The following is a 23,582-nucleotide window of genomic DNA, read 5'->3' on the forward strand; positions in this document are numbered from 1 at the left end:
CACGGTTGGTTCAATATTTTATTCACTCAGACAAATGGGTGAAATAAATAGAGGGGGGGTGATTGTTGTCACAGTAACTACTGTAATCGTCTTCACTGCTATAACATCTGAACACACAATGCATTTACACCAATCACTTTCAGTTAAATACATTAGTTAGCGCCAGAAAATGGCATACTGTATTACATAGCTTATATTAATGTGGTTCTGCTTTCAGTATTATGTCATTTGTAAGTGAAGTTATAAAGATAAAAGCTTTAACAAAAGATTTTTTCTCCCAATGGCACGAGAAAAGAGTAGCTTTTCTGTACAAATCATCTTTAGTGTGATTGACGAGGTCAAGTAGAAAATAACGAGTGTTACAAATCAAAGCCAGAGTAAAAACATAACATCAAATATATATATAAAAAAAAACATTGTACAATAAGTTGCGTACTGACATCATAAAAAAGATTTTTCCAGTGTTGTATTGCTTTGCCTTTGGTATTGATAAAGAAGGAGCGCAGATCCGTCACTCTGAGTGTTTCGTTTAGCTCTGAAAAAATGAAGTTAGGACTGCATGAAAACGAGTGTGGGAGCTTTTCTGAGCATCGTTTTAGTGTACCGGCGCTTATGTGGAATAAAATATAAAACTAATTGTTTTTTTAGTGTTCATATTGTTATATGGTTTCTGTTGATATTCTGAATTACATTGGGTTTTTTAGGGTTAGACTATTTCCTACACTCTGGATTGTTCACTCACATTTTCATTACTTTTATTTTACAGTGTACACATGATAAGTAATGTGTTGCCCCAAGTTAAGATGTATTTTAAAGGTAGCTTATACTTTTTATTTTGACAACCATAAGATTGATCAGGAGCAAAGTTTAGAAAATTGCGAATTTGCAAATGCTGTTTCTTTACTTCAATGCAATCATTTTAATTTTGCTTTTATTTTATCATTACAAAAAAAATGAGTAACCCTGCATTACGATTCCAAATCAATTTTTTTGAAATTTTCTGAAATTGCTTTGGATGTGAAATTTGAAATGGACGTGAATCTGGAGCTCCCCTGATGGTCATCTTAATTCCTGAGAAACCTTTTGATAATAACTACTGTTGATTATTTTTCAGCAACTACGCATTTCTATGATTTCTTGTTTATTATTTGACAAGTTCAAGCACAATCGTCTAAACCCAGAGGTGGATAAACTGACACAGTAGGTCCAAGCAAATATCAGTAAGGCTACGCACTTATATGGATCCATAAATAAGTCATTTTGTATTAACACAACACTAAAAGTGCAATCTAATCCCGTGAAACTCGTGAGGTCTCTTATAAGTGCTGGTAGACTTAGATTGCATTTATAATGTAAAAAGTTCGTAGTTTTTTTAAGTTCAGAAATCAGTTTTTAAAACTCCCAAAGTGATGATTTAGCATCAGAAAACAAGAAATAAAATGTGGAGTTTTGGAATAAAATTCAAGTTTCAAGGAAGAGTTTTGTCCGCAAGGCTCCAATATCTGTGAAATATACAAGCCCATGTAGAGCTAGTGTTCATGCCCAAGGCCAGTCAAGAAAATACTTTCCTAGCAATTGTGAAATGTTGCACTAAAAAGGAATGACAGAGAAGTACACAAGTAAATGAAAAAAAAAAAGTCTTGATTCTCGTGTCAGTGTGTCAAAGATGGCTAATCAGCTCGCCTGCAGGCTAGTATGGCTTCACAGCTTTAAGGTCAGTTGGGACAGCTTTGCTAACGGCTGGCAGGTGTTTTACATTGGTCCACAGTTTGGCACACAGGTCACTGTGAAGGTCAAAGCTAGTGGAATTGGAGACATGCTGCAGCGGAATTAACTACAAGCAGCTTTTTGTCCACACAGGTTCAATGATTTCCAAGTCATTAAAAAGTCAGGAACTAATCTCGTCCTTCAGTGTCAGACACAAACTCAGAGGTTTGTTTCGTCCCAGGTCGGGTCGTTCATGTTCTTCAGAACTCTCCTCACAATCCTCTCCAGCTCTTTCCTTGCCCGCTGTTCCTCCTCTAGCGTCCTCTTCATCCTCTTGTTGTCCTGGAGGAAGGGCGAAAGGATAAGGAGAAAAAAATAGATGAAAATAATCAAAAGAGAGATGATAGATATCAAAATTCATCGCCAAAAATAAAGTGAACCTGCAAAGGCAGAAACAGGCAGAGAAAAGGTCAGTTCAAAACCACCACAGTGATCTAGGTCATAAATAACATTGATGCACAGAAAAGGCTTCTTTCAGCTGCTCCACTACACAAATATGGAACTTTTGTCTTGAAACCAAAGTAAAAACCCATGACACTGCCCAGTGCTCCAAACTATCAGAGGTTTGACACTAATAAGTATAGTTTTTACTCATTCAGGACCTGATCTCCATTTAGAAACAGCCTCCATCCCTACTTTGTAGCTACTACAAAAATACTCCAAAGTATTAATGATCTGCAGTAATTCTGTCAGTAGAACCAAAACACTAATTTCCTTTATTTGTATCAGGATAAAGCCGCTGCCAGTACAGCATGTGTCCTTAATTAAACATGCAGGCATGCATTCAACTACACTAACAGCAACTTCTTGGAGACCATCTGTGTTCTTGGACCTAATTTTGAACCTTTTATGTAAAACACGGGCAACAAACTGGCTACAGTAAGAAGATCTTGGCAGCAATAACCTTGTTTCTAAAAGAACTGGAGACAGACCTGTTTGAGTTCCTGGACTTCATCTTTGAGGCTGTACACAGTGTCCACCAGACTCCTGCAGGCACAGAAAACAGTTCTTATTTATTTAGCCTCACCAGCACTGACTGAATATGCACAGTTTCACATGTTTAAGTCTCTGCATGAGTGTTGATGTAGGAGTTATATACTCTGAGATTCTGTTTAGTATCCTCCACTTTCATTATGCATATTTATGCTTTCAATTTTTAAAGTTTATTTTTATTTATTACCATAATAACTGCATGCCCACAGGGATGACAAAGGCAGTATCAGTTTTCTGTGTGTAAGTATTATAGCAAACGTTAAAAAAATACATCTTTGTCTCTCACCTCTCCTCTACTACAGTCTGTCCATTGCTCCTCATTTCCTCCACTATAATCTTCTCCTCTTCCGGGAACAACACCTGGACGTCCTTCCTACTGGAGCCTGATTCGACATTGACAAAAGTCAGGTTATTATAAAAAATATAACGTGTGTGACAAATGCACAAACCTCTTATCATTTCAACTTGTAAACATACAGTTCAAAGAAGAACATCAGAGGCTTTAACAGCTGATGCCTTACAAACTACAAGCAAGCAAATAATATAATATTACCTTCACTGCTGGCAGATATAAGAGAATGAAATGTGGCACTTTCAAACACAAACCTCTGACAGACGTCTGTTTCATAAGTGCACACTGAGAAATCAGTTTCATTTTACCTGCAGTCTGACTGAGGCTGTATGCACTCAAACCTGCAGTGAAAGGCAATCTGTATGGTTGTCATGAAAGTATCACCAGTTATTATGTTACTGTACTTGTCCACTTGCTTGTTTTGTTTGTATGAATTTCAAACAGCAATAAACATACTTTACTATCAGGTATATTAGCAGACTGCTGTATGCTAATGAGGATACACACAGGGTAATACACAGAGATAACTACTACGTACATATTATACAGCACAGACACAAAGTACACAGGTATACACACAGCAAGGGGAAGGTTTGAATCACTACCAATATATAAAATGCTTTGAAGAAATATTTGCCCCCTTCCTGATTTCTTAGTGTTGTCCATATTTGTCACATTTACATATTTTTGATTATCAAACAAATTGTAATATTAGACACAGATAATGAAAGTAAACACAAAAAATCTAAACTTAAATCCGATTGAGATGCTTTGCCATGACCTTAAAGAGGCAGTACATGCTTGAAAACCCTCCAGTGTGGCTGAATTAACATAAATCTGCAAAGAAGAGTGGGCCAAGATTCCTCCACACTGACGTAAAAGACTAATTTCCAGTTATCACAAATGCTGGATTGTAGTCCTTGCTACCACGAGGGGAAACAACCAGTTATTAGGGGGCAATTACTTTTTGACACAGGGCCAAGAAGGGTTTGGATAATTTACCATTTAAAAACTGCATTTTGTAGCTACTCGGATTATCCTTGTCTAAAATGTGTTTGATGATATGAAACATGTAAGTGTGACAAATATGCAAAAACTTTGGGAAGTGGGCAAACACTTTTCCACAACACTGTACATATCGATCACTATGTAAACCAGCTGGTTCAGCATCATGTCGGGGTTTGCAACATCGATATCTTACGAGAAAATGAGGCAGTCCTGTAACTATGGGCAGTCCAGATACTGTCATAATCCGAGTCCTCTGATTGGTCAGAACACGGAGGGTTGCCAGGCAAGCCAGCCACTGTGAGGCTGTTGTCAGCAAGTACGTGGTTGTGCATGAGGTCAGTTCCTTGCCAGGCTTTACAGAACCAGCAATGGACGGCATTTGAAAAATCAAATTGAATGTTTGGGGGATGAAGGAAGGAATATAAACCAAAGTGAAAGTGTAACCAATAATTTATATCCAAAACCAGAAAACCAGGTTGTATGTGATAAAAAATATAAACATAGTGATGATAAAAATTAACAAAATAAATGGATGATGTTAATAAAACCCAATAGCACAATGTGTATGTTAACAGTTAATACAATAATTGGAGCATGAGGAAAACAGAGGAAGTGAGGTAAGACATAAAAGGAGAAGAGAGAAAACACTGTTAGAGCCAAAAGCAGAAAACAAACAATGGTTTCCAATAAGACAGCAACTATGCAGTTCTATGCATGATGCGTTTACATATGTTGCACTGATGGGTGTGTGCGTACTCACTGGAGTTAAGAGTCTGTCGTGTCTTGGCACTGGTACAATAAGCCTCTATGACTTTGAGTATTTGAGCATCCTCCTCTAGAGCTGCTGTACCTGAGAGACAAGGGCAGACCAAGGAACTGAGCTGATGAGACTGCACCTACACGCCCTCTGGTGGACATTGCTTCACCGTACAGCTTTCTAAAAGATTCAATAAAGGCTGACTCCAACTTCAACCACATATCAAAGTTAAAGTGATCAACAAAGAAAATCTACACAGTTTGGATCTCAGCAGAGGTGAGCACTATGGATTGTTTTTATTAAAAACTAAGCTTCTGCTAATGAAATCAATATGCTGTTTTAATGACTTAAATCGAACTCTATTTATTCATAAAATCTCATCTGAAATGTATTCAATGGGCTGTCACAGTGGACGAGTTACTTTCTTGAGTCTAAGAAACTTCAAAATCTTTTCCAGTTTTATTCAATTTATGATATTTATGATTAGTCTGATGTTACACTGCTGTCTAATTTCAGCTGGAAGTTTAGCAAAATGCACCTTTTTCCTGAGCTGTGACTCTGATAGATTAAAGAATACAGTACTTAAACATTATCTAATAGAAGCAACTGAAGAAATTTACATTCACTACTGTTAATATTATTAGTTATGTTGCTGTGAAGTAATAGAAGTCCCCATGGCAACATTTTTATAATTAAAAGTTCAGGTTTCTGTGCAGTACTTACTTTTTCTGACAGTGAAGTCCTCTTCTGAGGGTTTCCTTTCTGGCTTCCTCTTTGGGAGGAGCTTCTTCACATTTTTGGGACTCTTACTCATGTCCTTCAAAAAAAGATAAAAAATAAAATTCAGATTTCACTTTTTCAGTCAAGTCTTGGATTATATCAAGCAATACAACAGAAGTGAATGAATTTAGAAAAATGTTTGCAAAAAAGGAAATACCAAAAACAATGTATATTCTGTAATAAACCATAAAATCGAGCACCTCCTTGTAGCAGAGAGCAGCAGAGGGCCGGAGTGGAGGAGCAGGGCGAAGGCAGCTTAAGCTCCAGGGTTTGGGGGTACTCGGTGGCTCCAGGGGTCCCCACATAGGGCTGCTGATCCCATGCAAGGAGACATGGGGAAGGGTGTGGTAAGTGTTCACGCTACTCCCTCCACGAGACTCAGAGTTTCTAGAGGGAGTGACAGGGTGAGAGGGCAGCTGGGAGGAGGTGGGTGAAGTGGAAAAAGAGGAGGAACCAGAGGAGAGGAAATTAGAGGGAAGTGACGTGGATGAGCTGCAATTCATTTACTTTGTAGAAAATGTGCCGACTTACTGTGTGACAGACAGACAGAGTCTTGTGTGTGGATGCAGCCGGAGCGTGGGTGTGTTTAGTGAGAAGGTCCAGCCATTCCTGCAGATCGTGCTGACTGTTACATGCTACCTGGATGCGCTCACCCTGGCTGCCTGCACAATGACCCACACACAGTGGAAGATGTTAATATTGCAGAAAAGCACACATATCATACAAATACAAAAGACACCTGACCTTCCTCTCCCCAGCCAGTCATTCTTATATTTTCCAAATTATGCTGAATGTGCTACTACTTGTGTTTTGTGTGATAGCCCTTACTTTTTATCCATAAGCAAAACTGACAATTTTTTACTATATACAGATCAGTTCAAGTCAAGGCTTTGTGCAGGCCAGTCCGTAACATTCACTTTGGGCTTCTGGCAGGAGGCATGTTGGACGACAAAGCGAAGAACCAGACCCAGTTTTGCTTTCTTGAGGGTTTTTTTCAGAATCTTCACAAATCCTTCATTCTTCATGATTCCTTCCAACTTGACGAGATTCTCAGCTGCAGATGCACTGAAGCATTCTCACAGCATAGTACTCCCACCACTGTTTGGTCTTTGGGTTGTACACCTCTTCCTGCTTTCTCCAAACATGAGCAACGTCTCTGCCCTAGAGCCCTAGTTTTGTCTCATCTGACCAAAGGATGCAGTTCCAGTGTGAACGACAGTGTGACGACTTCTCCAGGTCGTCTTTAGCATACTTCAGTCTAGCTTGAAGCTGTCTTTTCTGCAGAAGTGTTTTTTTTCTTGGACTGCAAACTTGCAGCCGACTCCTGTGCAGGATTCTAACAATTACAATACCAGACTTGGCTAAGTCATTCACGGGTGTCCTGATAGCTGTTCTGAATAGATCTCTCAGTAGTTTTATTTCCATAGTCTTTGGAATAATATTGTTTCACAAAAAAACAGAAGTGTAGTTAAAACATAATAAAATTTTTTCCAAATTTTCTGAATTTTTAAAAATATTTTGTGAAAATAGTTTCACATGTTATATTTTTAAATATGTCCTCAAAAAAGCAAATTATACTTGAGGGGTAAACTGCAACAGTAATCACTTTATGCTTTTCAGCATGTCCTGCAAGGAGTGTATCTTCTGGGTTGTTATGATTAATGAATTTATGCAAAAACAATCCCTGAATCTCAGAGTTTTGGCGACTCCCAGTGTTCCCGCCTAATGTAAATGTGAGATCATCAGGAGCAAACTGTCTGTGAAACCCCATATTTGAAACAGGCCATGAGTGTAAAGATGCTGAAATCAAGTGAGATTCTATAAAAGAGCTAAGCAGAAATGTCTCGTAGGAAATGAAGAAAGAGGCTGACCAGATATTTCAAAAGCATTCTTCAAGTTTTCTCCATCCTCTATCCTGGAAATAAGCATTCCTGATAACGGTATCCGCCCCTGCAGACACAAACAGAAACAGTGTTCATCAGTGCACCAGATAAGCTAGTAAGGTTTGACACATCAAAGAAATACATGCATGTTAGTGACAGGAACATTACTGTGGAAATTGCAGAGATCAAATCAAGTGTGCCATACCTGATAGATGAATCCACTCATTCTCAGGCTGGCAGACACCATGAGCAGAGTGTGATGGAAGAGAAGGAGGTAGCATTCATTTGACTCCTGAAAAATAAGATTTTTATTGGATTAATTGTTGGGTTTTTACCTTGCACTATAAAAGTGCCAAGTGCTGTATAAATAAAATTGACCTGAATTGTGAACTGATCAGTGTTCATTGTGGGAGTGAATATAAACTTTTATGCACAGGTTTTTCTGGCTGATCAGACGCTGGCCTATGAGTATGCCTTTCATTTCAGAAAGACAACAACAGGTTCTGTGTGTAGTTAAGTCGCTTGCAGGTCGTGATAAGTACCTGACAGTTCTGTGAGCGAACTGCAGCCTGGGACATGTGAAGGACAGGGCCAAGAGTTCGGATATCATCTCCCTCCCAGTTTCTGATCGGCTCTGTTAAAATCTGCAACACCAGTTCCTTCTTCTTCCTGATTTCCTTACACTGAGCCTGAGGACACAGAAACACAGAACAGGCATTCGAAAACCCAGTGACATCATTTCTGATTGATACAGTGAAACTGTGGTTAAATGTAATAAAAAACAGGTCATAAAATTATATTCAAACTCAAAAGATGTAATATAAGATGTTATAAGTCGCCTCTTATGGGTTACTTTCTGCAGGTTGAGTAGTTTGATACACTTTGTACCCCTCATTCCTGGACTACATTAGCATGTACATACGTTTGACTAGCTTAATGTTTAAGGACTGAAGAGCATGTGTCTTACAGAGAGGTTTTTAAAGGCTGTCATAGAAGCCTGCAGATCAGCTCTGTCAGGGTGTTGGTCCTAAAAGACACAGACAAGATTCAAGATTCAAGCACATGAAAACAAATAAGCTTTTTCCCTTTTGTCCACATTCTCTGCCCCAGTTATCATCATTCGATAAAATGATTCAATTAAATTTTGCAGGACTGGAGTATACTAGCAGAGACGCAGAAAGACAGGGAGCAATTCAAGCTTACTTCCATATGTCTGTCCAGTTCTTTCAGCAGGGTTGGGTATCTATCCAGTCTGATGAAGGGTTTACTTAGGCTAGTGGTCAGTGCCAAGATCCCAGGGGGGGGTGCTCCTTTTGACTCCATGTATTCTTTCAGCTCCTCACTGCGATACACATACACAGACAAAATATACAAAATAAAGCACATGAACTTACTCTTTCAGGAAAGGAAGTTTTGTTCTGTCGATTAAAATTCTCAGACAGTACCTGTGTTGTGTCAGTACATTGACAGCAGACGGGTGATTAGAGCAGTAGGTCAAATAGATCTTCTTCATCTGGGGGATCAAGCCCAGGAAGAACCCTCCAATCCTCTGCTGGCTCTCAGGAAGTCTACACACACAAATGACATGACAGTCCCAGTTTGGATAAAAGCGTAATCCTAGTATATCTGTTGCACATAAAGATAATAGTTTCATTCTGTGGTAATTATGGGTGTTAGCCAGCCTTCACCTTCATGATTAACATAAAACAGAAGTGAAAACTGATGGGAACACAACATTTCAAGACCACACTTTAAAACTATAATGCCTTCTGTTAAAGAGATCATTTAGTGACACACAACCAATCAGTTATACAAATGAAACACAGGCTCAGCTGCTGTTGTTCATCAGGTTTAAGATTTTTATTACCAAAAAAAATCATCATCATCATCATCATCATCATCATGTACTTGTCCAAACTAGAAAAACAGCCTGTATGACTTCATATGACCAACAGATGTCGCTGTTGTTACAACAATCGCCAACATGAAGCGCCATTCAGCACAGCTGCTGGTCTGAGTAATCTTAGTGCAACAGGATGTGAACATGGGAAGTTCATCTGAGCATTGTGCATGTTTTAGAAAGGCTATAGAGAAGTTATACGATAGCCAAAGTTCACAAAAACATTTACTACATACACAGATTTAATTCCAGCACAAAAGTGAAATTAATAACCTGTAAATACAGCAGTCAAACTTTATTCAGTAAAGCAAGCAAGGTTCAGAGAAGAAAGAAATGTCTGTCACTAACAGTCAATCAAAACTCCATCCATGCATCCATCCAGATCTCCAGTCTATCACAGGTCATCAGCCAAAACTCAAACATATTACATGCAGAGTAAAGACTAAGAAAATAAATATATGCTGACCTGGTGTGCTCTTCCAAAGACTGAACCAGCATTTGCTGAAAGGTTGAAATGTCTTCCAGATTTGCCTGAATGTGACCGATGTCAACACTGCTGAGTCTGCAGAAGAGAAGACAAGAGAGGAGAGAGCAGAGCATTAACTCTGATGGTGTGTCAGAAAATATCTAACACACAAGTATATCTGACACACCACACTGTATATCTGGAAACTTACTACAGATGTAGTAAGTTTCCAGATATACAGATAACCTGTCAGATCGATCCAACTACTTCATGAATTATATACAGCCAAGTACTGTTAAAACATTTATACCCTGTAAGGATAATACAGAAAAAGTATATTAAGGAAAATGTATTCAAGGTAAAGGCACTGTAATTTAAAGTACATGTCTGATGTGGATCTACCTGAAATATATAATAACAGTATGTCTGGTTTCAGGATGTACAGGGACAGCAAATAATATATTCTGTCATATGTGTGTGTAAATATTAGATATATGTGTATACATATTCAATTTGGATTTATGACAGTGTAATAGATATGCCTGTGTGCATTTCCTCCCCCTCTAAAATCTGACTCTGTTGAATAAAACAACGAAAGGTATAAAAATAACTCTACCTGTCTGTGGGATGAAGTGGGCGAAGGTATGAACCCAAGAGACTCTGCAACTCCCTTGAATATTCAGTCTCTGCTTCCAGGATGTTCTGTAGGACCTGATGAAGCCATCACACACACACACACACACACACACACACACACACACACACACACACACACACACACACACACACACACACACACACACACACACACACACACACACACACACACACACACACACACACACACACACACACACACACACACACACACACACACAATTTTCCATTATTTATGTTGAGTGATACCATTAAAATATAAAAGAAAAGAGTGAAAGAGAGAAAAAGTCCCAGGCCATTCAGTTTCCTATCACTGTAAACTTCTATCTGTAGGTTTTGGATAATTGTACAGCATTAAATGAGTTTATAAGGAAACTGCTTTTCAGTGGGAAGCGCATTTGTCACAAACTAATAGGGAAAGTCATTGGAGCCTTCGGGAGCTGTAGTATATAATTCTGGCTCGATTAGCTTTCCAAGGGTCTGACTCCGCAGGCTAACTGGCTAATCTCGCCATGACATCAGAAACCTCACAGTAATGAGGTTAATGAATTGCACGGTGACAGATAAGACAGCGCTGTGTCTCCCCTCAGGCAGGGAGCCACTATATGTTTACCGGCATTTTAAGCAACTGTAAATTATATTTTTGTATATATTATTTTATATATTATATTTTTTTATTTAAAAATGATCTATAAGAGGAGATGGAGATGATGCCAGTGTGCAACCAATCATGAAAAAGCACACAAACAGATGAAAAGCACGCATCTTCTACTTTAAAAGCTTCTGTTCTAAGGCTTTGGGGGATTCTTTTATGAGAAAAAAAACAATAACTTTTATCCACGTCTTCATGTTTTTGAATTTCTTTTTAGGAACAGCTTTGACTTCAGGCAGGTGTGTGTGTGTGTGTGTGTGTGTGTGTGTGTGTGTGTGTGTGTGTGTGTGTGTGTGTGTATGAGACAGACTCAGGTAAACCACCCAATGATGGATGGTCTTGTGAGGTTTTGCAGCTTGTTGCATTATTGAAACACTCACAAACACTCACGCAAGCATCAGCAGTAGCCAACCCTGAGGCAAGGCTGCCCCAGAAACCAGTGGAATGGAAGAAATAACCTACATTACATCTGCGCCACTCACACACACACATGCACGCACGCACGTACACACAAGGATGACACACGTAGGGGTGCCATGCAAGCTCCACAATTACATGCTACACAGTCATTAAATAGATGTGTGGAAAAGAACAGATTGCAACAGTCCACAAAAGCCCACACACTTAAGAAATCTATCCATTGGCACAATGTAGGTGAGCAAACACACAAACACACACACACACACACACACAGAATTTCTTAAGATTGTGATACTTACCACATTGTAATAGGTCTTGTTGATGATAGTGGTATCAAAGCCTTTGGGCGGACTTTTGAGCGTCCCAGACTTTGGCTTGTCTAATGGTTTGTCTAAAAACAAACAACAAAAGAAGAAAAAAATGGAGAAAGAGGGTCACTGGCTTTAAAATACAGATAAAAACAAAATACAAGCTACATACAAATTTTGTCAAATAAAAATAAAAGTGATGTGTTCATATAACAACACAACACATTCTTAAGTCACTGTGTGTTTTATTTTACCAACTGAACTCCCTACAGTTTTCTTTCTAAGAATTTAAGGGCTAAATCAAAGAAGACAAACTTGATCAAAAGGCAAAGTTCAACGACCGAAAAGTAAGAGTTCTGATCGCTCACACAGCAACTAAAATAATAAATCTTCCTTTCACTGTGGCACACTGATACCGTACGTCTCATCTAGTAAAAAAAGATCAACAGTGGCTGCACAAGAGCACCCAGAAAAATCATCTCCGTCACAAAATGTCACATAGAAACAAATGTTTTTGGATGAAAGCTCTAACACTCTCCAACTGCAGCACAATGTTGTGGCTGATCCAGTATGTAGGTCAACCAGTGATTGAATGCTATAACTCATTGACTCGACAATGTCATGTCATTTCACTGTCCCGGCCACTGTTATTACAGCCCTGCGTGGCCCATAACAGAAACCTTCTCATATCCTTCTGTTCACTATTTGTAGACACTGCAACGTAAGGCTAGACGAGCAACAACAGCACAACAGTATGTTCCAGATAACGGTCGCTTTAATGCACTTTTTAAACTCACCCGACAGACTACAGAAACTAAAGAGCAACCTAAGGAAGCTATGAAAGACACTTTTCCTAGATCTTGGTTCATTGCTCTCAAAAAGAATGCTTTATGTCATCGCTGTTGACTCTACAAACAACCACAGCAATCACAAGTATACGCCTGCTATCTCACACATCAAACAACTCCCACTGGGACATTTGGATTTACTGCCATTCCTCAGAGTGCCGTTATCACGGTTGATGTTTTCTGCTGTGAGGTTAAAGTCAGGAAGTTTCTTTTTATACAGCAGCTCTGGAACTTCCTTTCTTTGTGTTATTGCAAAGCTTTCTTCCTTCTGTCCTGCCTTTCCTCCCCCAAAAGCAACAAAACTAACCAACAAATTTAACCTAAGATGTCAAAATTCAAAGAAACACCATGTTAGTGTTTAAATAAAGGCAGAAAAAGCTCATATATGTTGATTATTGTTGAATTCTAGGGTGAAGAAACCTAACTGTGCAACTATGTTAAAGAACGGCAAGGAATGAGGGGAATTTCTGAACAAAACAAACAAACCCAAAAAGAAATATGACATATGAAATAAATCTCAATTACAGTACATGCCAAGGATATCTTGTCCAGTCCTTGAGAAATCATTCAACTAAAAGAGGTCAGGAAGTTATAATCAGTAAGAACAGACATGCAGGAAGTCTGTTTGTGTGTATCTGGGAGTGTGTCTGTGCTGTTGCTTTGGGGGAAAAAAACTCACTTTAAATTGATATTGGCACAGTGTTTTTTTTCCATTCCTATGTTTATTTTACTGCATTTTAAAGCTTGAAACTGTCATATAATATTAATGGCTCATATCATGCATGATGGAAGCAAAATGTTCAAAATATTTTATAAGCAAGCTGCTCTAAATCTGCTGACAGACTTAAAGATGGGAATATGTCAAGTCAGAGATCTTAACACGAGGCCCATGTGCAGAAAGGTATCAAACTGTCCTCTGTGACCAAAGCAATAAGGGGTTATTTCTCCTCAGTGGTGCACAACATCTCAAGCAGTAATAGTTTAACCCACCATTTCCTTTCAGCTCCCGTACATAGTTACTGGGGAACCACCCAGTCTTGTCCTTCAGCGTGCCTTCCCACCAGCCCCCCTCCTCCTGCCTGGTCACAATAATGAGGTCACCCTTGGAGAAAGACAGCTCGTCCTCATTGGTCTGCTGGAAGGGGAAGCGTGCCCTGACCAACAGCTGGCCACACCCACTGCCCTCTGACATGTCCTGCGAACGAGAGGAGCGGAAAACAACGTGAAAATAGAAAGCTGTTATTTATTAGTCGTGTTCAGGCAGGCACCATCTTCAGGGGGCTTTAGAGGATTAAACTGCGTTTTCACAACACAATAATATTTCTAACCCTGTTGCTGTTTGTCTGCTGTTATTACTGTTCTTATCTTTGCCATGGTTACTCACCAGGCTGCGGTACTGAGGCTGCACCAGTTTCAAGGAGCGACTCTGAGTGTTCAGAGAGTCAAAGGACTTGATCCTTGAGGTTGAGGAGTGTGCCACACATACGGTGTCCCCAGAAACACTCAAATCTGCAAATGCATGATGCAATTGAATACATCTTAAATTCATGGGGTGGCCAAACAGGAATAAGCTCCAAAAAAGTCCAAATGTTTGCAGAGATGGAACAAATATTGCTCTCTCACACACACACACACACACACACACACACACACAGCGATCTTACCTTCAGTAGCTTTGTTGAGGGCAACCAAGGAGTTTAGCACCTTAGAGAAGTTCAGTCCCTGCAGCAGGTCATTGACCTCGAAAGGCTTCAAGGAGAGAAAACCAAATAAAGAATATAAAGGGAATTTTAGAACAGCAATAAACCATAGAGAGGTTTGACATAAAGGGGGAAAAAAGTACACACATTCATAATAAATTCATAGAGCATGACATCAAGAATCACACAAACTGCCTTCCTTAAATAGCTTGCATGTATCTCACATAGAAATGTGGAAGCAAATATAAGGGATTTGAAAAACAAAGGGCAACAAAAAAACAAGACTACATAAGAAAATATCTTCTTCCTATTTGGTTCACTTGAATAATTGCAAATATACATAAGGAAGAAGTATGTCCGCCTAAAAACTTAAGAAACACAAGTAGTTAGTGGGGGGCTTACATCCCTATCAAACTACAGTCTGGACCAGGATTACTTAAAGTCTGAGCCCCCCCTCATTAATCTCCACATTACACACACATGCACACACAGACACACAAAACCATAATCAACATACTTGTGAGGCTCCTAATCTTGTGTACACCACACACACTGAATGACTTCTAAATTCCCAAGCCGTGAAGGTGGGGAAGCATAAAAGTCAGCTTTGGAAAATAGAGCTATTTAAAAAGAAAAACACATCTGTAATCCTCATTCTCTGTTTCTGCACAGACTGAGTCGCTTTGCTCTAATAAATAAAACCACACTGTCCTTTTATGTTGCCTTTCTCGGAAAGTGCTCTGGTTTGATTTATGCATACAAGCTTGATTGGTAGTCAAGAGCAGCGTGGACCCAAAAGTTAATGCACACGTTCACCTCTCCTACTGGCACTGGCCCAAGGTACAAAATGAGACTTAGCAACAGTGCTACAGCTGCATGTGAACACATTTTAGCCGTTTAATGCAGGCCCCTGATCAATCTGACACTATAAATAGCATGTCAAGAAAAAAAAAAAGCACTTTAACTAATGAAGGAAAATGCATTTGACAGTGACATCCTACGTGTTATATTTGGTAGTTGTCGACAAATGTTCTTACTTCTGTCCAACCAGAATCCTAAGATTTAGGTTAGGATTACTTTAGCTCCACTGAAACATATTAAGCTGAAAGAAAAAATGTACTACAATTACAAATTCAGACAATCCTTAAAAAAATAATCAAGCATGCAATATGCTTGTTTTACACTTTGCCCTGTAGATTTTCTCGCCTGCAGCTGTAGACGAGCACCTACTGCCACAACTCGCTTACAACAAACACCTGTCATAGGTCAAACAGCTTACCTGATTATAGGCAGCACTTGATCTACTGTATCAGCGAAGGCACTCAAAATGCACAGGATCAATGTCCCATGCTGGTTAGGTTTAATTAACAGCAGACGCCAATCTATGATCACGACTGTTTTTTGGGGGTTTTTTTATTAATTGTGCAGCTCTTCTTAATCACGCTCAGCGTTCGTCCACGCTCAAGCCGGCACTTATCGCCCGCTCTCTAATCCTCTTGTGCTGGACACACTCAGTCTGGCTCGCCCTCTTCTTGTCCCGAGGACTGTCTGAGAGAATTACAATGCTGATGTCAATCAGACTGCTAGTAATGGAGACCTTGGCTTCCAACAACATGGCTGGCATGCCTCTAATCAAGCTGATTGGAAAACCCACTGGCTCGGGCTGCCTGGCATGCAGCATTACATCAGCCCACTCTTTACTCTCCTTCATTTCATCTTTTCATGCTCCTTCCATTCCTCTTTTAAAAGCCCACAGTTGTTTTCCAAGTCCTGAGTGAAACCACGCTACACATCTAGAACCTTGACTCTTGTGTTGCGTAATCTACTCTTCTCAATTATGACCCCATGGCTTTTTCCACGGCTAAGATCAATAGTGTGTACGTGGGTGTGTGTGTCACATCATACACTATTTACTAGCTTTCTCTTCACACTCACTGTGAGCCAGGATATAACCTGGCTCCTGGGCCTGCCGTTGTGCAAACACAGACACAAGCACACACCCTAATATGCGATTCTGAACACTGAGAGCGGTATGGATATTTTTAGCACAGCATTTTATAACAAATTCAATATCCAGCTTCATACTTAACCCTTTCTGTGCCAAACAACTGCTTATTTATTCCCAAATATTAAGGGCAGTTGTTGAAACAGCATTCAGATCAGCAGAAAAGTCTGCTCCACCTCCAACAACACACACCATTTGACTTGTAGCACGCCCCAAATGAGAACTATGGTAATGATCAAGTCACACATTAACTATCTGTGTTTTATCTCCTACTCCAAATGGGATGACCCACAACTCAATGGTATGGACTAGCAACGCACCAATATACCCGACAAACATTGATGCCATTCTCTGTCAGTATAAAAGATATTAACCTGTGGTGATGGGCTGTGTCTAGCTGTTGTGTCCCACGTGAAAGCAAAGAATAAATAAGTGATAACAAAAATGACAAATAAATTAAAAAAACATAAAAATGGATCACTCCTAGCATCAGCTATTGTTATTTTAGACCCTAGGATGGGCCCAGAATTTAACATTTGGTGCATCCTTAGTCTGGACTATAGTCATCCTGAAAACAAACATAACCGTTTATTGATCTGTTCTGCAGTCTGAATACTGCTGCCAAGTCAGAAATGAAAACAGAGCGTCCACACTTATCTCTGCTTCTTGTTTCCATAACTACAAATGGTCTACAGGCAGCAACACAGCCATACAAACCTGTGGGCTCCAAACATCTTTGAGACAGACTGAAAATCAACTCGTTTTGGCCTACTTTTACTGGCTCTGCTCTTCACAGTCAACACCACAGCTGGAGTTTTCAGCATGGGCAGAGGAGTGTATCATATGAGGATACGCCCACCTTATCTAAATAAAAGCAAAACTGTGCAACTTTCATATAAAGCACCACGCATGTAGGCGTTTGCTTATGACTTTATCAATGACTAACTAGTAAAATCTATAACTTTTGAGTTTATTTTTATGAAAAATGATTCCCAAGGTTGCCTGGACCACATGAACATCACATAAACAGCACACCTGATAATCTAAAGCCTCATATTTACAGATTATTATATAGTAATAAGGCTTAAAAGTGTGCCAAAGGTATTCAGGTTTACAGCCTGAACACCCCAAAATGGCTCATATAGGTATGTACAAAGCTTTAGTAAGCATTAATAAAGCTGCAAAGGGCTTCCATTAGGATCTATTTCTTATGAGGTCACCGTCTTCCAGTGTTTTTCAGTGTTTATAAATATGTAATTAACGAAGTGAATTAAAACAAGTGGACACAGTCGTGTCGTTGTGTTTTAATGCTTCCTCAAGGAGAAATAGCCACAGCTATTCACTCATTAACGACACACTTTCAGCTCGTGAGTACTGTCTCGTGCCATCAGAGGCTACTATAACAAATGCATTTTTTTAGGTAAAAAAAAAGGGGTCCATTCAAACAATTAAACTGTCTGTGAAACCACAGGACACCCTGCACCCGAGGCGTCCCGCTGTTAATGAGCACATGCATTAACTCACCTCCACACCGAAAGCCCCGCAGCCTTTAACAAACTCGGTTATGTTCCTCTGACACTCGCTGTCGCTCCTCGGCTCCTGGAAAAACTGCACACGAAGAAAAAAAACACAACAACACCAAATTAGCCCAAAACGTCAACTCAGCATAGACACAGAAGAGTTCCTGGAGGTGTCTGAGGTTTCGTCCGCTTGAAAACAATCTTATTCCAGCCGTTTGCTGCCTGTGCACTTGCTGCTTTCCAGGATCAAGCCAGCTCGGGTAATCAGTCAGACTTCCGGGTTTCATTTTCAGAGTAAAAGCATTGTCTTCATACCTTTAAATGCTTGCTTTCGTTAAACAATAATAAAAAAAGTAGCCAACAAATACACAGAGCTTGTACTATAGTGTAATTTTTCAGCTAGTTTATCGGGTTTTAATGTTATCATCATATACTACTTATCAAAAAATGTGCTTAACAGAAATAAAAAAAACAACATATATCGTCTAACTTAAAATAAGCGCATAGCCTTCACCGAAGACAACTAGCTATGAGCTATCCTCCTAAATAAGAAAAAAATTAATTCTAATGAGCAATAAGCCGTAGATAATGACATGGTTGGTGCCTTTATTTTGATAGGACGACTCCCTCCCTGTGCGCAGGTTACTTTGAAACAGGTTTAAGATCTCCCAGGGAAGTTGGATAAGTAGGATATGACGTTGACTGGTTCATGGTCCACTGTGTGTGTGTGTGTGTGTGTGTGCAATGAGCAGATAAGCCTGTACATTAAAGCAGTAAGCTTCCTAAACTCTAGAACTGGCTCTGACGACCTGTGAAGCAAAACACATGTAGTGTCATAGCTGAATAATTATGATCTAAGTAGCTGCATTAAGCAGAATTAGCAGTTAGAAGTATTTCTGCTGGTATTAGATGCGTTTCAGTAAAATATTATATTTTAAATGCAGAAGTCGGGTCACATTTACATATAACTTCATAAGCTGCCTCCTGCTTTTACATTCCCATAATTCCCATAGACATAAATATTTTTTTAATTGTGAAATGAAAATAACACTTGAGGAAAAAAAGAAGCCTGTACTGCAGTGGTGAGTATCAAATTGTCGTATTTTCAAGTAGCAAGAACTGATTTTAGATTTTCCTTACAATCATCTGAAAAGAAAAATGTAAGAGAAAAAAATCTTATATTCGCGATTAATTCTGCAGTGTTCGGGATGGTTTTGTTTTGTTTTTTTTAAGATTGTTATTTTTAAACACTACACATCCAGGGATCTTAAATTCCGCAGGATGAAGCTTAATTGGTCTCATTTAGTATTTATCATGAAGATCTAGAAGCAAACATTAACACAGTTTTCCTTTCTTTTGCTTCCCTGTATTATATCGATTTCACTGGGTTATTATTTGTCAGTTATACCTCTTTCTCCCTTTGCATCTACTTACTTTGTCCACCGTCCCGGGTCTGAGTCGCTCCAGCAGCCTGCACAGCACCGCTCCATCCTGCAGAGACGCCTGGAGGAAAGCCTCTGGATCCGAGATGCTTTTCTTGGGAGACTCCAGGACTCCGAGCGTTATGAGCCACGTAACCGTCTGTTCGGCTGAATTCATGTTTGACTTTCAGATGTCATAAAAAACAACAAAAGCAGCGGCGGGGGGTAGCAGCAGCACTCTCTTAGTGTCTGCGCTAACCTACTTGTGGTTTGTCCAAAATCAGACGGCGACGTCAGCCCCGCCTTGTTTTGAACACTACAATCAGCGCGCACTGGCTGGATCCTCTGCGCTGTTTTTTCCTGCTATGGAAAAAATAAGGTGGAAGTGAGAAATACCGCTTTTCCTTCCTCTAACAGCCCCTCATTGTCTGCGCTCTGGCTCTCCCTCAGCGGATGTTGGCATCACCTTTGCTCATACACAACTGTAGCAGTGGCATTATTGTCAAACCAGCTGCTCCAAGAAGCAACTTCCTTTAATGGTTTACAAATTAAAAGTCTAACGCAACAATAACAACAAAACAAATCTGATACAAAGTAACTACAGGGCCAGTATTGCTTATACCGATACTGATCCCGATACTTTTAATCTATAAAAGCAGCTTATTTAGGGGAGCTCAGTGTTTCATAGCTTGTTAGATGAATCAATTTTTGGGGGAGAGCTGGACTCTTTGCACTTTGGGTCAGTTGTTTAAAAATTCTATAGGTAATTAAAAAAAAAAATACAGTTGACACTCAACACAAAAGGATTCAGACATTTTTTTAGAATGTATGTTTGATTTATACTTTTTTATTTACAAAATTTCATTTACTGTCAATATTTGGCAACAAGACACAGGCTGAGCTGGCTGACATAATAGTGCGCATGTGGTATTGCTAAAGCAGCATTTCTGTATAGTACCACTGAAAATTCAGTTTAGAGGATACAGTAAAGGGTCAAGTCTGTTGTTTAATTAGAGAAAGCACTAAGACAGAATACATAAAGGAGGTTTTGGGTGTAAATTTACTTTATATTTTCTTTATATTTACACCCAACAAGATGTCATAAATGCTGTCATGTGGAATGACATAAATGACTGCATTTATGTCATTCCACATAAATGACATAATTTATGTTGTCATTTTTTAGAAAACAAATCAGAAAGTGGAAATAAATTAATTTTAATCACTGATGTTAAGGGCCAAGCTGACTTAATTTACCTGCTAGACAGCAACTTCTCAATTATAATTCATAATTTTTTTCTTGGTGTACCCTTTATTTTGAAGGTAAACTCTCCTGACTTCCGTTTTAACCTTTACCCTCCTCCAGTGTTTTGACAGCTGCACGTCACAGGACCGTCCCATTGATGACTAACAGGCTAATTAAAGCACACAGAGCAGATTCCCCGCGTTGTGGACAGATACGTGCAGATGTGGTGATTTATCCACGCGGTAACGTACTCAGAAAATATTGTGTCTTCATTGTATGACCTTATATGACTAATTGACTTTTACAGCGACAATTTTGTGAGAGGCTTGACTGTCATCAGTTAGCAGTTAAGCAAATGCACTTAATGCTCATCAGTCAGTAATGAACCATAACTCGACTGGGAAAACCCTTTCCCATTAACTGCGCTAAACTGCACTCTGTCGCCTCCTGCCGGACATCATGGTTCGTGGGTTATTAATGATTCCTATTTGCTGTCTGTTTATAAATAAAACACAATGGCATAGGAAAATGTAATTATATTGTCACTTAGCTATCAGACTCTTTGCAGGAATTATGCATGAATTAATGAGTATCTTGTAAAACTCAAACAGAAAGCTTTTCACTATCAAACCTTTGACACCTAATCGTGCTAAACTGTTTGCATTTGTATTTGAAGTTTAAAAGTTTTACAATAGCTTCATTTTCAACCTCAGTGCCTCCTCATTACAAATGACCCCATGTTGCAAACCAGGATGGACCACTGTGTGCAAATCCTATTCTACTTTAAGCCCAGAGAGGCTATTAGATAAGATAGATTATATATAAAATAGATATAGAGAAGAAAATTGATTGATAGCATAATTAAGTAACAAGTGTTCACTTATATTTGCACTTTAGATTCATTATGAACACAATACAAATTACTACAGGAAATATCCATATAGAAATGTTGAATATGCATAGCAACTTCATGAAATTTTCAGGAGACTCACCTACAAAAAGCACTAATAAACAAACTCCTAAACTTATGGTAACATAATGTTAGACAAAGTGAAAGCTCATACACATTACAAATGCCAAACGTACACTGCTCAAAAAAATTAAAGGAATATTTGCACAAGGTATGCAGTAGTCATTCAGATCCTTTCACGTCTGTCACATGTGCTCAGGGTGAATCTGCTCTTGTCTGTGAAAATCACAGGGCACCAGTGGTGGTCATTCCAATTCTGGTATTCGATGGCAAATCCCAGTCGGGCTCCACGGTACTGGGCTGGGAGCACAAAGCCCACTAGAGAACGTCAGGCCCTCAGGACACACTCATGAAGTCTGATTGTTTGGTCTGAGACATTCACACCAATGTCCTGCTGGAGGTCATTTTGTAGCTCTGGCAGTGCTCGTCCTGTTCCTCCTTGCACAAAGAAGCAGATACCGGTCCTGCTGATGGGTTGATGACCTTCTACGGCCCTGGTCAGCTCTCCCACAGTAACTGTCTCCTGGAAACTCCTCTATTTTCTTGAGACTGTGCTTGGAGACATAGCAAACCTTGTAGCAATGGTATATATTGATGTGCCATCCTAGAGGAGTTGGACTACCTGTGCAACCTCTGTTGGGACCAGGTAAATGGTAAATGACTGGTTCTTACAGTGCTTTTCTATTTTAACTGAGCACTCAAAAGGCTTTATATAACATGCCTCATTCACCGATTCATACAAGCACTTTTTTTCTATGCTTAAGTGTTCAGAGAGGAACTTGAGGTTAGTATCTTGGCCAAGGATATTTGACATGCAGGTTGGAACAGCCAGGGCTATAACCTGTAGATGACCTGCTCTACCGCATCGCCTCATGCTACCAGTAGTGACACTGGCCTTAGTCAAATAAAAAACTAGTGGAAAAACAGTCAAAAAAGATGAGGAGGGGAAAAAATATCAGTAAAACCATTCCTGTTTTGAGGGTTGTTTCATTATTCCCCTTCTAGTGCACCTGTTGTTAGTTTCATTAACAGCAAAGCCAGATTAATATCCCACACGTTTATCTGACTTGATGCTGTACTTTCAATTTTTTTGAGCAGTGTGCATCTCTGTGTTTTCATCTGCAAAAACAGCATCTTGTAGTTAATGATCGATAACTAATTGTTTCTAATAAAGTGTAAAATGTTCACTGACTGCACCTCTAGAAAAGTTTGACACAAATGCACTGATGTTAGACTTCAAAGCCAACTGGGCTGGGTCACGTTGGGTGTGAAAAAAAAAAATCGATAGATCACGCTAAACAGGATGTCACACTAAGAATTTATCAATTCCAAAAGCTTTAGGTCGCTTCAATGTGTGAAGTCTTTCTGACGCTGCAAGTAGCTGATAATATTTACAACTCGCATGTCTTTGACTCATTTGAATTTTATTTTGTTGCTGCACAAGCCTTCATTTCATCTGTAATTATGAGTTCCACGCAGGGTTTGAGCAGAATGACAGTAGCTACCATCCTCCATAAAGTAAACCCCTCAGTGACCAGCCAGAGCTGATAGTCAGCATGCTGACTTACTGCTTCTGAGTCTGCAGAGGAGAAAACACAGGCACAGATGCTGAGCATGACATACCCAGTCTGAAAAAAGTAACAGAATCTTCCATCCCCCTATTTTTATACACTTTGATATGAGTGTTATAAATTATGTTCAAATAAATAATGTAAAACTGTAGATGATGTAAATTACTCCATATTGTGAGACTATTCAGTGCATGATGTTCTTAAAGCTGCTGGCCTACAGTCAAATTGCACTTGGCATATCACTTTGGCTTGGCTGCTGTACAGATAGAAGGCATTTCGACTGATTAAGTAATTAACAGACTAAAGAAGAAAAATCAAAATAAACAAGTAGGGAAACAAATGCAAGTTGAATAGTTGG

General features: G+C 39.3%; 1 protein-coding gene across 3 annotated transcripts; it reads right to left on the reverse strand.

Annotated features, from left to right (window-relative positions):
• LOC116327892 (rho guanine nucleotide exchange factor 7-like) lies at positions 1-19,929 on the reverse strand. Of its 3 annotated transcripts, XM_039607314.1 has the most exons (22): positions 19,451-19,929; positions 18,021-18,104; positions 14,456-14,540; positions 14,176-14,300; positions 13,782-13,986; positions 11,935-12,026; positions 10,523-10,617; positions 9,907-10,002; positions 8,986-9,108; positions 8,744-8,882; positions 8,508-8,567; positions 8,083-8,229; positions 7,746-7,832; positions 7,529-7,607; positions 6,189-6,319; positions 5,858-6,073; positions 5,601-5,694; positions 4,881-4,970; positions 4,301-4,472; positions 3,047-3,133; positions 2,700-2,754; positions 1-2,049 (listed from the first exon to the last, which is right to left on the reverse strand). In XM_039607314.1, the coding sequence occupies exons 1-22, from the start codon at positions 19,613-19,615 to the stop codon at positions 1,927-1,929; spliced, it is 2,550 nt and encodes an 849-aa protein (XP_039463248.1). In that variant the 5' UTR covers positions 19,616-19,929; the 3' UTR covers positions 1-1,926. The 3 variants fall into 3 exon arrangements, with proteins under 3 accessions (XP_039463248.1, XP_031605441.1, XP_039463247.1); XM_031749581.2 differs by lacking the exon at positions 4,301-4,472 and having other exon boundaries at positions 3,047-3,143; positions 19,451-19,927; XM_039607313.1 differs by lacking the exons at positions 4,301-4,472; positions 18,021-18,104; positions 19,451-19,929 and adding an exon at positions 15,771-16,075 and having other exon boundaries at positions 3,047-3,143.
• Positions 19,930-23,582: the final 3,653 nt, after the last annotated feature.

This window comes from Oreochromis aureus, linkage group 23 (assembly GCF_013358895.1).
Source record: "Oreochromis aureus strain Israel breed Guangdong linkage group 23, ZZ_aureus, whole genome shotgun sequence".
Taxonomy (NCBI): domain Eukaryota; kingdom Metazoa; phylum Chordata; class Actinopteri; order Cichliformes; family Cichlidae; genus Oreochromis; species Oreochromis aureus.

What these genes read in the sequence shown, in the direction of transcription:
- LOC116327892 (XM_039607314.1), bottom strand. Translation starts at nt 19,615, where the DNA reads ATGAATTCAGCCGAACAGACGGTTACGTGGCTCATAACGCTCGGAGTC. An exon ending in CCACTTCATCCCACAGACAG is followed by an intron (nt 10,003 to 10,522) that starts GTAGAGTTATTT and finishes TCTCTTCTGCAG; the next exon opens with ACTCAGCAGTGTTGACATCG. An exon ending in TCTTTGGAAGAGCACACCAG is followed by an intron (nt 9,109 to 9,906) that starts GTCAGCATATAT and finishes TTGTGTGTGTAG; the next exon opens with ACTTCCTGAGAGCCAGCAGA.